The sequence below is a fragment of the Euprymna scolopes genome, chromosome 16, assembly GCF_053919585.1.
Source record: "Euprymna scolopes isolate OS-2025 chromosome 16, ASM5391958v1, whole genome shotgun sequence".
Classification (NCBI taxonomy): domain Eukaryota; kingdom Metazoa; phylum Mollusca; class Cephalopoda; order Sepiida; family Sepiolidae; genus Euprymna; species Euprymna scolopes.
This window is the reverse complement of record NC_136497.1, coordinates 11,270,286-11,285,528: the sequence shown is the minus strand read 5'-3', so window position 1 is coordinate 11,285,528 and position 15,243 is coordinate 11,270,286. Positions and strand designations below refer to the sequence as shown.

Here is a 15,243-nt window from a genome sequence, read left to right as displayed (position 1 = left end):
GAGAGGGGGAGGGGTGATTACATAACAAAACACAGTTATTTGTCAGCTTATATTGTTGTATCTATAAAAAGGACAACTTTTATGCTTTCTATTTCTTTCTTTTTACTGAGTTCTATAAAAGCGTTTCTTCTCTTTTTTCAGCTTTTAGTTTAGTTAAAGTAAGACACAAGAACTAGCGAGACTCAAGGAAACTCATATTATTTAGACAACTGTTCTTATCTTGGATGATATTCTCGCAACGTTACAGCCGATGTAACCTCCAACCTGCTTCAGGTGCGATTTGTCAAACTCGGGAATCTATACAGCCTTCAAAACCGAACTTTTTATTTAATCAACACAGGCAGATGTTTCTTGTCACGTTAGAAGTCTAAATAATTCTTTTTATATCATTAATATCACCTGCATTGAGGATGGAACCCTTAATCTCCAGAAGCCTGTCATTCATAAAAGCTAAAACTTAGCACTTTTATCCGTTGCGTGGCGAGTTTATGTAGACGCAAGTCAATGTGAATAATTATAATATGAGTTATGAGAGCTATAAATCTATTTTTGTTTTAAAGGTATTGTGTTATGACTAGGGCTGTGACAACAGCATATTCTTTTGATTGTTTGGACTCTCGAGTGCGTATCTGTTGACATTTAATATGCTTTTATGTACAGTCATGCGGTTCTCAGTTGATGTTGTGTAGCGGGTACATAATGAGGACGACAGGGGTTCATATCGGAGACACATATAACGGGACTCCGAACAAAGATGATAATGACATTTATATAGATTACACATACGACGACTGTGACGATTCTTTGGGACTTCATATTATTATTAGAGGAGAGAACACACTACTTGAGGGGGGGGTTATACAAAGTTCATTAAAGATGATAACAAAACACATTTACCTTTCGGTTGTAATGACGACACGAAGAAAATCAGTTACAAAATATTAAATGATTTCTTTATTCCTCAGCCGGCCGATTGATGATGTCAGGAATTCAAACTTGTATAGCTACATCGTCTCTCTTCCACCCTTCGCCTCTAAGGTCATCAGCTTCACTCTCGGGCCCTCTCTCTCTAGCTGTGAGTGTGATTCTGATTATCTCCGATTATTTGATCCTAACTTCTAACCCCATTTCAATATATTGAGAATCTATTTGCTCATGACGTCAGAAGCGTGATGTAAACCAACGTGACTAAATTTTCACGTGGACTTTACATATCCAAACACACTTTTGGCAAACAAAGAATTCGCAATTTTAATTTTTCAACATCTAACATATTTTTAATCAATATCTATAGTCTTGCATTGTCCATTCTTTTAACTGACATATTTAATATTTCGTTATTTCTAAAAGAATTAAAAATCGACTGTATTCCTAGGATTTCAATGATCCATTATCTTTTAACGTTTGCCTACAGGGTTCGATTCTAACATTTTCGTAATATCATTTTCACTTATCTAGTCTGCCTTCTTACATGAGAAGGGAACAGCCCTTCTTATGTAACTGTGTTTGATATATACTCGAGAGTCAAAAGAATGATAAGAGTATGCTGTTGTCATAACCCTAGTTATTACTTATTACTAATATATATATATATATATATATATATATATATATATATATATATATATATATATATATATATATATATATGGAGAGTAAATAATGCATGTGGATGTGTTATCGGCAGCTCCAGTAACTCTCGCTTCTCCTTTTTTGTCCTTCAGTCCCCATTTCCAATGAGTGATTTTTCTGACAAAGGGGGAAGAAAAAGCTGTTTTCTAGGTCTGTAGTACTTTGTAAAGAGTAGCCTGAGATGTCGGAAAATTTCTGTTTCTATGTCTATCCTTGTGGTCATGTCACTAGTAAGGGTGCTGGAGGTAGACGTTTCATCTGGGCTGACGTTACCCACCTGATAGTCAGGGACCCGAACCTTGGATTAACCACTAAGGAGGCTGTCCTATCAGCAGGTGCAAAGTACCGGGACTGCTGTATTGCCATTTGGTGAATGGATTCTGGACCATACAGTAGTTTCTGGTAGGGCCTCTCGATGCCATGCTAGTGGGTAATTGTTACAGCTTTACCTCATCATGTGCCACAAAAAAAAAAAAATTCTTGTCTTTTTCTCTCTTATTTTCCCTCTCTGTCCTGCTCCAACAAAGTCTACCGATCTGCTCCACAAGCCCCAAAACCTCAATCATGACAAATCTCCAAAAAAGAAACACGAATAAACCTAGAACCCCATCCACCAAGGTAGACCCCTACTACCAGGTCTCCTTCTCCAACATCAGGGGTCTACATTCCAACTGGCCCTGATAGCATTCAAGTTATAGTGCTGAAAAAGCTCCAACCAGAACTTGCCCCATACTTACAAAACTGTTTAAGCGTTGCCTTTAGGAGAAATGCTTTCCAACACACTGGAAAATCTCATCAGTATGCCTTGTATTTAAGAATTCAGGTGAAAAGTCATCTCCTTTTCAGTACAGACCAATAAGTCTCCTGTGTGTCATGAGTAAGTTGCTGGAATCCATATTAAATAAAGAAGTAGTCAACCACCTCAGCAGAAATAACCTTCTTAGTGACACGCAATATGGTTTCCGCTCTGCAAGATCTACAGCAGATGTACTAACAGTTATATCTCATAGGATTAGTGAATCTCTTGACAAAGGCTTCCTTTCCAGGGCAGTTGCTCTTGACATATCGAAGGCCTTCAATAAGGTATGGCATAAGGGCCTACTTCACAAGATTTCCAGCTACGGTATTACTGGAAATGTTTTCTCAATCATTAAATCATTTCTCTCCGATAAGTTCATAAGAGTAGTGGTTGATGGGCAGAAATCAGAGGTCCACAGTATTTATACTGGAGTCCCTCAGGGGTCAATTCTGGGCCCAACTCTCTTCCTGATCTACATCAATGATCTCCCTAAACACATACTTAAATTATTCGTTGACATCTATGCTGATGACACGACCATCTATGGCAACACATCAAAGGCTGTAAATGACAAAGTTCTCTCTGATTCTCTCTCCTCTGATCTTGAGCGCGTGGCTCAGTGGGGAAGAGGTGGCTGGTCACTTTTAATGCATCTAAAACCAAACTCCTATCTTTACATCATCAATGCTCTGATCCCCATCTGGCATCAATTGAAATGGATGGCTCTCGTCTAGGAGAAGCCCCATGTTTTGACAAGCTTCTGGGTTTGTCCTTTACTCCTGATCTAAAATGGAACACGTACATCAAATCTGTTGCCAGGGACGCTGGGAAAATGGTGGGATCCTTCTACCACTCCAGAAGATATCTCACTACTGATGCAATTCTCTATCTTTATAAAAGCCAAGTACGTCCAAGTATGGAGTACTGCTGCCATATCTGGGCAGGAGTTGTTAAAAACAGCCTATCCTGCCTTGACAGAGTACAAAATAGACTGCGTGGCTTAGTGGGGGATGCCCTTTTCTCTTCCCTGCAACCTCTCTCCCACAGAAGAGACGTTGCAAATCTGTCTTTGTTTTATTGCTATTTCCATGGCAGGTGCTCGTCTGAGCTCCAATCCTTCGTCCCCCCTCGCCAATCTTTCATGAGAAACACCCGTCTAGCTGAATCCACTGTGAAAAATTTTTTCCACTCTATATCTGTGCCTAAATCAAAACGTAGATTCCATGAAGAAAGTTTCTTTCTTAGAACTGCACGCCTGTGGAACTCTGTTCCATCTGCCTGTTTCCCACCTGACTACAACCTGGATGTCTTCAAGTCCAACGTTAACAAATTCCTAATGAACCGCTCCCTTAAGTAAACACTTCATTAAATCTCCACACTAATGTACTGTACTTGCAATAACCCTTATCCCTGAGTGGCTTCCGGGCCTTGATAAGTGGTGACCACCGTATAAAAAAAAGAAAAAAGTGTTCAAGTTTGTGGGAAGAAAAAATTCTAATGACTCTATATACTAATGTTTTAATAAACCCTATTTTTCTAGAGCTAGGCATGAATGAGCGCTAATCCATATATAGACCGATGAATCTTGGTTTGCAATAAACTGTAGTAAGAAAAGAATTCTTACTGCATTTCATCAAGACATCTAGGAAAGGTAGCAACCTTTTCTTCATCCTTAGTAAATGATCATGCTGTGCGGAGAAAATTGAAATTATTGAAGGCTGTAAAAGTGTCATCGACGTATCTAAAATATATTGACAGCTTCAATATATTACAAAACAGTATTGACTCATAGAATCTCACAAAAATATCCGCTAATGCAGAACCCAAGGGACTTCTCATCTGAACCCCGTTGATCTTACTGTACATAACGTTATCAAAGCTGAAATCCACTGACAGTACAGATCAACATGAGTTCAACAAATATATTCTTAGGGAAATGTGGGGGAGTAAGATTGCTATTATAAAGTGAGTCAGCACAAATGCAATAGTTTCCTGTAGCAGGATATTGGTAAATAGGCTGGAAACATCAAATGAACACACAAAGTTGTTTTGCAGAACTAGGTTGCAACTTATGTAAATATTCAACCAATCTGAATGACTCAGTAATGCAATATTCAGTTCTATAATAGTGAATAGCCACTGTGTTGCACAGACTCTGACAGAGACAAAATAAATCTAACGGGAGACTTTCTTTATGTATTTTAGGAAAGCCATAAAGTCTAGGCCTTATGAACCAGAAGGTCTTATTTTATCATAGATCTCTTTGGAAAAGTATCCTTTCTTATCAAAGGATAAAACGCGCTTCTGGATCTTAATTACATTCTTAAAAGTGTTGTTGCATTTTTTCAGCATGGAGTTAGAAAGCACTGGAAATTTGAGGAAACTTGTTGTCACTCAGACTCGAGGAAACACTACAGATTGTTCTCAAAAAGAAATCTTAAAACTCCTAGTGAGTAAAAAAAAAAAAAAAAAAAAAAAAAAAAAAAATAATAATAATAATAATAAACAACAACAACAACAAAGTGTATAAATGAAAAAACCGCACCACACCAAATAATGAGGGTTAAGAAGGAAGGGAAGACTGAGGTGAGAAAGCTTTAGCCAGACCTCCGCTGGAGAGGTGCAAAGAGGACTGGAACGTTGGGGAGGCTTATTGTCACTCAAATTCCAGTGAAAACCAATGGTCGCCGCAAACGAGAAGTCAATGGTCAGCGGCTGTTGCGATAATGCAAATTCTTTTACATTGGTTATCAAAAGAGGTGAAGAGTACTGGAAATCTGCGGAGACTTGCCACTTAGACTCCGAGACACCACAAGTTGTTCTCAGAGAACAGTCTTTGATGATGGCTTGTGTGAATACTTCTAGTAAGTAAATAATAATAATAATAATAATAATAATAATAATAATAATAATAATAATAATCACAACTACCGTCATTGTTGTTGTCATCACCGAATCATTGTTTGGTTTATATGTAATAATCCATATGAAGGCGGAGGGGATAAAAAAAAAAACACTCAGTCCCATACACATCTGTGAAATAATCTAATAAAAATAATCTCTTGTATTCTTCCACAATTTATATAATTCAGTACCAAATGTGTTCTAGCGCTGTTTTATGTCAATTGGTTATAAAATCGTTTGATGCATTTCTAGAAGATGGAGAAATGGAGAAAATCCGACATCAATTATCTCCATCTGTTAAGCATCATGACTATCCATATTATTTGGATTGTTCGGACGACTCTTATCATCTTGAGTGTTATTTTCACAGTGTTTCAATGTAACCTCCGACCTTCTTCAGGTGTATCTTGTTGAACTTAGAAATCTTCATGGAATTCTGAGTGTCATCGACACTGAGGATCGAATCTTTAACCTTCAGAAGAATTTCACTTTTACACTGTATGCAACTGAAAATACAATTGCGAATTACTTAGGACTTCTACCCAGTCATGGCTGACAGAACAAGAGCATACTATCCCTGTGAATTAAATAAAGGGTTCCATTTGAAATTCGTGCAGATTCCTGAGTTCAACAGAAAAATTCCCGAGTTCGACAAGATACACTTGAAGAAGATCGGAGGTTATATTAACCGAAACGTTGTGAAAATGACACTCAAGATGAGAATAGTAGTCCAAAGAATTCAAATAATACGAATAATCAATCCTTATCTCAAAAACGTAAGACATAATGAGATTTTTTAAATTTTATTTGCACTTTTGTTCACCATAAAAGTAACAGATAACAAATGATACCTGATTAGGATGTAGATTTATAGAAGGCATCATAAATACGGAGTTGATCAGCAAGATGTTTGTTCATATTACATTTAAATTTCTGCATATTGGTACAGTTGGGGAAACGAAGTAAGGAAGGAATTCCAAAGACAAATGGCTCAAAGAAAGAAGCTGTTAAAATAGAAAGTTTTCCGGCATTTGAAAACCTCTACAATGCAGGGGTGAGATTTCGCTATATAAGTGGCGTTTCAACCCATGCAAAACTAAGGCATGTTCATTCTATCTTAAGAACCACCCAGCCCAAAAGAAGCTTAACATCACCTGGGGAGGTAAAATTTTGGAAAACACTCCATAATTAATTTATCTTTGTGTGACACTCGACAGGACACATCAAGAATCTCTGCATATAACTCTGATTAACAGCTCTTGGGGAGCCGCGGTACAGATAATATGTCCGTCAGCTTCAGTGCTATGTTATACAACTGCTGAATTCTGTGCAGTGGCATAGGCTTGTTCTGCTTATGTCACAAAGGTTGACGTCGAGTTCAACATAGCATGCAGAACAGTTAGCAGCAAACTGAAATCGACCATCTGTTGACAGGTGTCTGGAATCGCTCCACCACAGATCCATTTTTTTTTTTTTTTTTTTTTTTACATTTTCACCCCAAACAAGGCAAATTGTCACTTTGGTGTAGGGGGCTACTATCAGGGGCAGCAACTACTGGGGTAATATGTAGGGATTTGGGCAGCAAGATGTCGGTTCACGTTACACTTGAAATTCTGTACGTCAGTACTATTGGGGAAGCAGGGACCTGGAATGGAATTCCAGAGTCTAGTGGGTCTGGGGAAGAAACTATTGGAGTAAAAAGATCTTTTACATCTAGGGATCTCTACAGTGTGGGGGTGAGATTTAGTAGCCTGTCGGGTTTGTCGAGGGTGCTCACGTCATGGGGGCACAAGTGATTGCAGTTCGTCAGAGCATTCACCACTAAAATACTTGTAGAAAAGGTAGAAGGATGCAACATTTCGTCGATGGGACAGAGGCTGAAGCTTAGATGCCAGTTCAGTGCCTATCAGGTTTGCGACTCTCTTTTGAACCTTGTCAAGGAGCGAGAGACTAGTAGCATATGCACCAGCCCAGATGTGACAGCAATACTCCATACATGGGCGAATGGTGGCCTTATAGAGGTACAGGATACTTTCAGGTGTTAGTAGTTGTCTAGCACGGTAGAGAGAGCCCACCTTTCTTGCAGCGACCCTGGCAATGCCTTCAATGTAATTGTTCCAACTCATGTTTCCTGTGAACGTTAGGCCAAGCAGTTTGAAAGATGTACTCTCAGATAAAGAGTCGTTGGCCATTGCTATGGGTGGTAGAGAGGGTTTCTTGTAATTATTGAATGAAACTAGTTTAGTTTTGGCAGCATTGAATGTGACCAACCACTTTTGTCCCCATTCCACCACGGATTGGAGGTCTTCCTCTAGTGTTTCTGCCATTTCTTTAGAAATGTGTTCATTCGTCTTCCTGTCGTGCCTGCCATAGAATGTAGTGTCATCAACATATATACCCATCTCAGAGGCAATTTTTCGGGGAGGTCATTTATGAATATCAGGAACAATAGAGGTCCAAGGATAGACCCCTGGGGCACTCCCGCATTTATATCATATTGTTTAGATGTACGACCGTCGAGGACAACCTGGATTTTTCTCTTATCTAAGAAGGATTTAATTATGTTAAGTATTCTACCAGTGATACCGTATGATCTAATTTTCCTGAAGAGTCCCTCATGCCATACCCTGTCAAAAGCCTTAGATATATCTAGAGCTACCGCTCTGCCCTCCCCCACTTTGACCAGTGAATGGTATATACGTTCAGAGATTACAGTTAGGATGTCTGCTGTGGAAGGGCTTGTCTAAATCCATATTGTTTGTCAGTCAGAAGTTTAGAGTCTGTAAGGTGATGGACTAGGGCATGGTTAATTAAGGTCTCAAATATTAATTAAGGTCTCAAATATTAATTAAGGTCTCAAATATTTTGGCAAAAAGTGGGAGGAGGCTAATGGGGCGATAATTTGATGGGTCAGTCCTTTCGCCAAAATTCTTGAATACTGGTACTACAGAAGCAGTTTTCCAACAGCCCGGAAAGCAAGCTTCATTAAGGCATTTGTTGTAGAGTTTGGAGTGAACTGGAGCTACTTCGGCTGAGTACTTTTTTAATAGCACAGCTGGGATGAGATCGGGTCCACATACTTTTGAAGTGTCAAGATTTTTTATGATAGCATGCACCTGAGCAGGGATGATTTTCAGATCGTCTAGCGTGGAGTCTGTCTGCATAGGAAAGTCAGGTAGGGGGTGGTTGGAAGGGTCCAGTGTGGAGTTGGAGGCAAACCGACTGGCAAGCATGTTAGCCTTCTCGGTTGCTGAGGAGACGACCTCGTGGTTGTTGGTTAGTGGGGGAATTGTTGATTGCCCTTTATTTACTACACTGTTGTAGATTTTCCAGAAGTCTCAAGTTCCTAGTTTTTGTGCTTCGACGCGCTTTTTAGTGGTTTCAGTAAATTCTCTCTTAGCTGTCGCTATTTCTTTCTTAACGTTATTTCTAGCTTCTATATACTTCAGTCTGTTTGAACTGGACTTATGTCGGTTAAACCTACGGTATGCATGCTGCTTTTGAGCAATGGCAGTTGCGCAAGTCGACGTAAACCATTGGGGAGAGTGGGGCTTACTATAAAATTTCCGCATGAGAACATGTGCTTCAATTGCAGTTTTGAACCAGTCAGTGGTCTCGTTTGCACACTGTTCAGCAGGGAGAGAAAAAATATTTCTCCATGGGGAATCTCTGATTAGTTCCCTGATGGCTTCCCAGTGAGCCTTTTTATAATATCTCGTTGTTTTGAGAACTGGCTCTTTAGTTTTGGGTCTAGAGTTTAGGGCAATTTCAACCATTATCACTGCATGATCAGCGTTCAACCAGAGCAACAACAATCACCATCCCGTATTTGAACACCAAGAGGTGCTGTATCATCCTGTAAGAATTTACGAATATCACAATCCTTGAATGAACTATACTAACGTCCTTTCACCTGGATTGGTGGAATGAATCAGTTAAAGACAACGACTACAAGGCTCTTCTAGCACCAAAAGAATAACTCCTAACAGGCTCTGAACTCACCTAGAAAGAATGGGTAACACTCAACCGGACCCAAGCGAATGTTGCCAAAACATGGAATCACTTGTACAAGTAGGTCTATATACAAGGCGCTCAGTGTTCCTGCAGCATCGACATACAGACTATTGCAAATATCTTCACAGACTGTTCCCAAGGCATGCTCCGATGGATCTCGGGATTGAGTGAAATGCGATGATTTTACCATGGGTTTTCTAAGATGTTGAAGATCTATACAAACTCGAAATTTGTGAGAATTGGTCCTCAGCTTCTGGATATTTACACTAGCTATATTGAGTGGCATTGTATCTTGAAGACTTCACGTTTGGTTGAGAAGGCCTTCTCTCTATAAAAAGGGGGAATGTCTCTTAGGTTTGAGCATAATTAACCTCTAGGGTTTTCGGAAATAATATCATAATATTGCTTCACTTTAATCGTAACTTTATTCTAATAGAGTACGTATTTTTTATTTTTAATCGTAAATACAACTTTCTTTCCTTTTCTATTTTTATTTTTAATCATGAATAATAAAAGGCTTCCTTCATGATTGCAATATTTTAATTTTGTACACCCCCAAAAGTCAGGATATATATATATATATATATATATATATATATATATATATATATATATATATATATATATATATATAAATTACAATAAGTTTACCAAGGTAATCAAAATGGTAAAAAAGAGTTAAAAACATATTTCATTTTAAAAAAGGAAGCACAAGATAAGTGGATAGTCCTTAATCCGCGGAGTTTCGAAGAAATACTCGCCTTCTCATCAGAGGGCAGGAATTAGCAAAATGCAGGATCGGATTTTGCATATAAAAGTATTTAATGAAACTACAAGTAAGTCACAGATCTTACTTGGTTAAAAAAAGGGTGAAGTAAGGGGAACAGGAGGCAAAAGAAAAATGATAAAAAGATTTCACATGAATGGATAGTCCGGTGAAGGGTAAAAATCCAAAAATGGTAAATCCAAAACGGTCGAATTTAAAATTTCAATCCAATGGGTAAATTCCAAATAGTCCAAAATAATCCAAAAGGCAGAGTTCCTTGGAAAAAAGCGCAAATGGAATGAATTCCAAATCATTAAAAGAAAAGCACTGGAGATAAAATTTAAAACACGTCTGTCAAGGCTGGATGAACAGTGGCGTACCTATGTAAAATGGCGCCCATGGCAAAGTTTGAATGTGCGCCCCTTCTTAATAATTTATACCTTAGATATACCTTACTACTAATTTTAATTTTTGTCAAGTAATTTTTGCGCCCATGTCAGAGTGGCGCCCATGGCACGGGCCATGCCTGCCATACCCTAGATACGCCACTGTGGATGAATCAAAAAAATTTTAATGATATATATATATATATATATATATATATATATATATATATATATATATATATATATATATATATATATATATATATATATTGCAGTGACTCCTAAATAATTATTGAAGTGTGGGTCAGCGTTTATGTTTGATATTATTAAATTATTGTCATAATATTTTGCTAGCAACATTATTATGTGTTACATTTTGATATAACTTTATATTTATTTATTTAATTATTTATTAAATTGTGTTCGAGAATGTAAAAGCAAATAAAAATGCTGTAATAGAATAAATTACTCATAAGCAGCAGTGCATCTGTTTCGACCGCCAAGGGAAGGAAAAATAGAAGAACATGAGTTTGTGGATTCATTATATACATGTGGTATTAATTTGCATATGTGGGAGAAAAGAGTTTATAAAAAGACAGAATTGGAGAAGACATTGAGTTGAGATTTTGACAACTAAGAATGAGCATTGAAAGTTGGTGTAAATTTAGATAAGAAGATTTAGTATGAATTGAGGAGTTGATGGTTGGTGTAGAGGAGTTCAGACATTTTTTGCATAACAGACTACATATATATATATGTGCATACGCATATGTCCCTCTTCTCTGTTGTAAGGCAGAACGAAAGTAACTCGTTGTGATGTGTCAGAGTTAAGTAGAGTTATTTCCCTTGAGAAGTAATAATTCCTTATATTAATTATTTGTTGAAAGTCGTGTTGGAAGTTTAATAACTCTTGTCTTTTCATTATCTTCCTTTGTTTGTAAATATCCTATAATCCTTTGCTTGTGTTCAATAAAAATTTCTTCTCTCTATCCGTCCACACATGTCATAAATTTCCTCCCTGGAATTTCTGGGTTTTTTTTTCTTAATCTCTTCCACTCACAAGTCCAATTGCAACATTATTTTTTTGTAGCATTATTTTTTTGCAACATTATTTTTTTGCAACATTATTTTTTTGCAACATTATTTTTTTGCAACATTATTTTTTTGCAACATTATTTTTTTGCAACATTATTTTTTTGCAACATTATTTTTTTGCAACATTATTTTTTTGTAACATTATTTTTTTGTAACATTATTTTTTTGCAACATTATTTTTTTGTAACATTATTTTTTTGCAACATTATTTTTTTGCAACATTATTTTTTGTAACATTAATTTTTTGTAACATTATTTTTTTGTAACATTATTTTTTTGTAACATTATTTTTTTGCAACATTATTTTTTTGCAACATTATTTTTTTGCAACATTATTTTTTTGCAACATTAATTTTATGGTCAAATTTTGCCATTCTATCATTTGAATACGTTTTCTTTTACAGCATTCTATACATTGTAAAGGTTGAATTTGCCATTAATTAACCCCCAAAAAGGGTTGATATACCCGTGAAGCAAACCAATCAATCAAATGTTCTTTCTCTTTGCAGCTTTCTTCAATATGGCAGTTTTCCTATCATCCAAGTCAACAATAAAACATTCCCAGAAAATTTTTATCTCAAGCGTTCTTTCTCTGAACGTTTCATCCTGCGATCAGACAACAGGACGACGGTCATCAATATGGATGCACCAAAATCCGGACCATGGTTTGCCGCGGCCTTTCTACCAACACCTAATGAAAAAATACAGCAAAAGGTAATTTTTTAAAAGAACTTTTGTTTGTCTTAAGCAAGGCACATTGCCACTACTTTGTTACTGTGATAGTGACCAGATTTATAAGAGAATGCTGGGGGAGTCAATCAAGATGGGAAGTTATTAGGCATCAGGATGTTTGTTCGCATTATATTTAAATTTGTGAATATTTGAATGATCGAGGAAACAGGGAGTATGAAGGGAATTCCAAAGGTAAATTGTTTACAAAAAGAAAATATCAAAGTAGAAAACCTTTCTACGGACCTGTACAAGGAAGGGGTGTGATTTTGCACCATGTCATATTGCTCAGAGGTACTTTTGCTCGGGAGATAAAAGTGCAGTAAGTTTAAAGAAGCACATTTCATGAAAGCAGTTATAAAACAAGCATAAGGATGCAACACTGCAGTGATGTGACAGGGGCTGGTGTTTTGCAAACAGGGCATGATTTATTTAGTTAAAAATTATTTTTGCATCCATCCAAGAAAGAGATGCTAGTGGTTGGTGCATCATCAGTCAAGAAGTGGCAACAATACTTCATCGGTGAATGGTTGCTTTATAGAGATGTAAGAGACTGATAGATGTAAGAAGTTTTCTAGCTCGGTAAAGGAAGTCTACCTTCATTGCAGCAGACATCTTCTGTGTACGTGTTCATTTTTATGCTATTTGACAATGTCATGCCAAAGAGTTTCAATTAATTATTTACAAATGTTTGTTTGTCGTTAGATGAAGACAACTTGTGCTCAAGTTAAACAAACTTTGTAACTCATTTGATTTGTTGGCTGTTGATATTGATGCTATCAGGAGATTTTTGGTTTTGTTTTATCAATGGTCATGCATTTAGTCTTGGACATGATAATGGAAAGGTCAACTTACTTTGAATACTTCACAAGATTATCCAGGATTAACTACAAATCAGAGCTGAAGCTACTGATTGCAGCTTTGTCATCCACATAGCTCAGATTGGAAAAAATGTGTTTTAATTACAGGGTGGAGCGATAAAGTTATCGCCAGAAAGAAAACAACACTACAGTTTATTTTAAAACTTTTATTGAAAAAATAAATTCCGGTAACTTGATTGTGTAGTAGAGCTGACCTATTCAATGTAGCCGCCTTCAGCCTCAATCATTGCCTTGATACGGGTCTGAAACTGGGAGCATGCCTTTTCTACAACAGCTAGCAAGAGCTCGATGAATACTCTGCGAATACTCAGCAGATGATGGCGATCAGGCTGGCTTTGATGTTGTGAGAGATCATGTTGGTGATGTTCTCAACGTATGACTGAACGAAGTGGTCCAATAGGTTCAGGTCATGAGAGGAAGAAGAGGGCAAGTGAAAGAAGGGTACAAAGTCGTGGCATTCTTTCCGAAGCCAAGCCTGAGTCTCTTTGGACTTGTGGGCTGGTGCCGAGTCTTGCTCCCACACGCAGATCACCATTCTCTTCAGCACATCCAGGTACACTTTAGTGTTGACTTTCAAGCCGACTTCGAAGATGCAAAGTGTGATGTGGCCCTCACTTGAAACCACACCAAAGACCATAACCATGGCCAGAAACTTTGTTTTCATCACCTTAAGCACGTCTCTGTTTTTCGTGGCAATCCAGCGATGCATTTTGAGGGTGCTGGCAATGGTCCTGTTGTTATAAATATGATCAGTAAAGAGCATGTTGTACAGCGATGCATTTTCAATCTCACTTGTTGAAAATTGTGTTACTTTCAGACATGCTAGAAAGCTCCTATCACTTTTGAGATTTGTACACAACTGGCAACTAGTAGAAGGTCTGCAACAAAATAAACCGTTTTCATCGAACGGAAATGGAATCATGTCGTCTTTTCTAGCGTGACAATTTTATCATTCCACCCTGTACAAAACCATAGCTATATTGATGTTCTGATTTCCAAGTAACTGATATAATAACGATGCAGAATAAAAACAATAAAAGGATATCACCATGGCTTATATCTTTATGATTCTAATTGGATGTGATGTGACTATATCAGCTTTAATTGCATATGAGTCATTTTCAAGAAGAGTCTATTCTGCTTATTCAGATTTGTTTATTCCAAAAGCTTCCAAATGCAAAATCAAACGCTTTATTAAATCAATAAAAGAAATGAACACAGAATTAATAAGTTGTATGATCGTTTCTAAAGTGATAATTTGCTCTATAGCACGTTTCCCAGGTTGCTAGGAAGCTTAAGAATCTGAAAATGATGTATAAAGATCATTTTGATACGTTCTGCCACTACTATGACAAACAATGTGTACAAATAAAAAGGCCGATTAGGCAATAACTTTTGAAACCGGTTCATGTTCTCCTTATGCAGTACAGGTCTGTGCATTTTTGAAAGCTTGTGATACATTATCACTTGAAAGTATCATGTTAAGCAATTTCGAAAGAATATTAAGAAATGGTTCTCCACCAGCTTTGATGAATTCAATGCGAATATTGAAAAGCTCTTCCAAAGATAGAATATCATGCATTGTGTCTTCTGTTGTATCTACATTTACAAGTGGATATTATATCATTTGAGGCGGTCATATAGATAAAATAATATGGACTTACAATGTAGTAGGATCAGAAGTATTAAGAGACGTGAGATGAGATGGCGATGTTTTGTAAGATTAAAGATTAAAGAGCTAAAGAGATAAAGAATATGAATATTTACTACATGCATTTATAAACAGAGAAACAATTACAGAAAGCCCCGTGGATCCGGAAGTTACTGATTATAAGTCTGCAGCAAATGCCTTTGCTAAAGATGTATATATATATATATATATATATATATATATATATATATATATATATATATATATATATATATATATATATATATTTGTTATCCACTTACACTACTGTTTCATTGAATCACAACTCAGCAGTGTGGCTAGACATACACCTTTTCCCAGATAGAACCTACAACCGTCGTGTTGAC

At 36.9% G+C, this 15,243-nt stretch overlaps 1 protein-coding gene across 4 annotated transcripts in view; it reads left to right on the top strand.

Moving 5' to 3' along the window:
• Window positions 1-15,243, top strand: part of LOC145295837 (post-GPI attachment to proteins factor 6-like) — an 810,264-nt gene that overhangs the window by 542,673 nt on the left and 252,348 nt on the right. For all 4 annotated transcript variants that reach the window (XM_080141548.1, XM_080141547.1, XM_080141550.1 and 1 more), the window contains exon 3: window positions 12,106-12,310. In XM_080141548.1, the coding sequence (XP_079997674.1) occupies window positions 12,106-12,310 (205 nt within the window). The remainder of the gene's footprint in view (window positions 1-12,105; window positions 12,311-15,243) is intronic.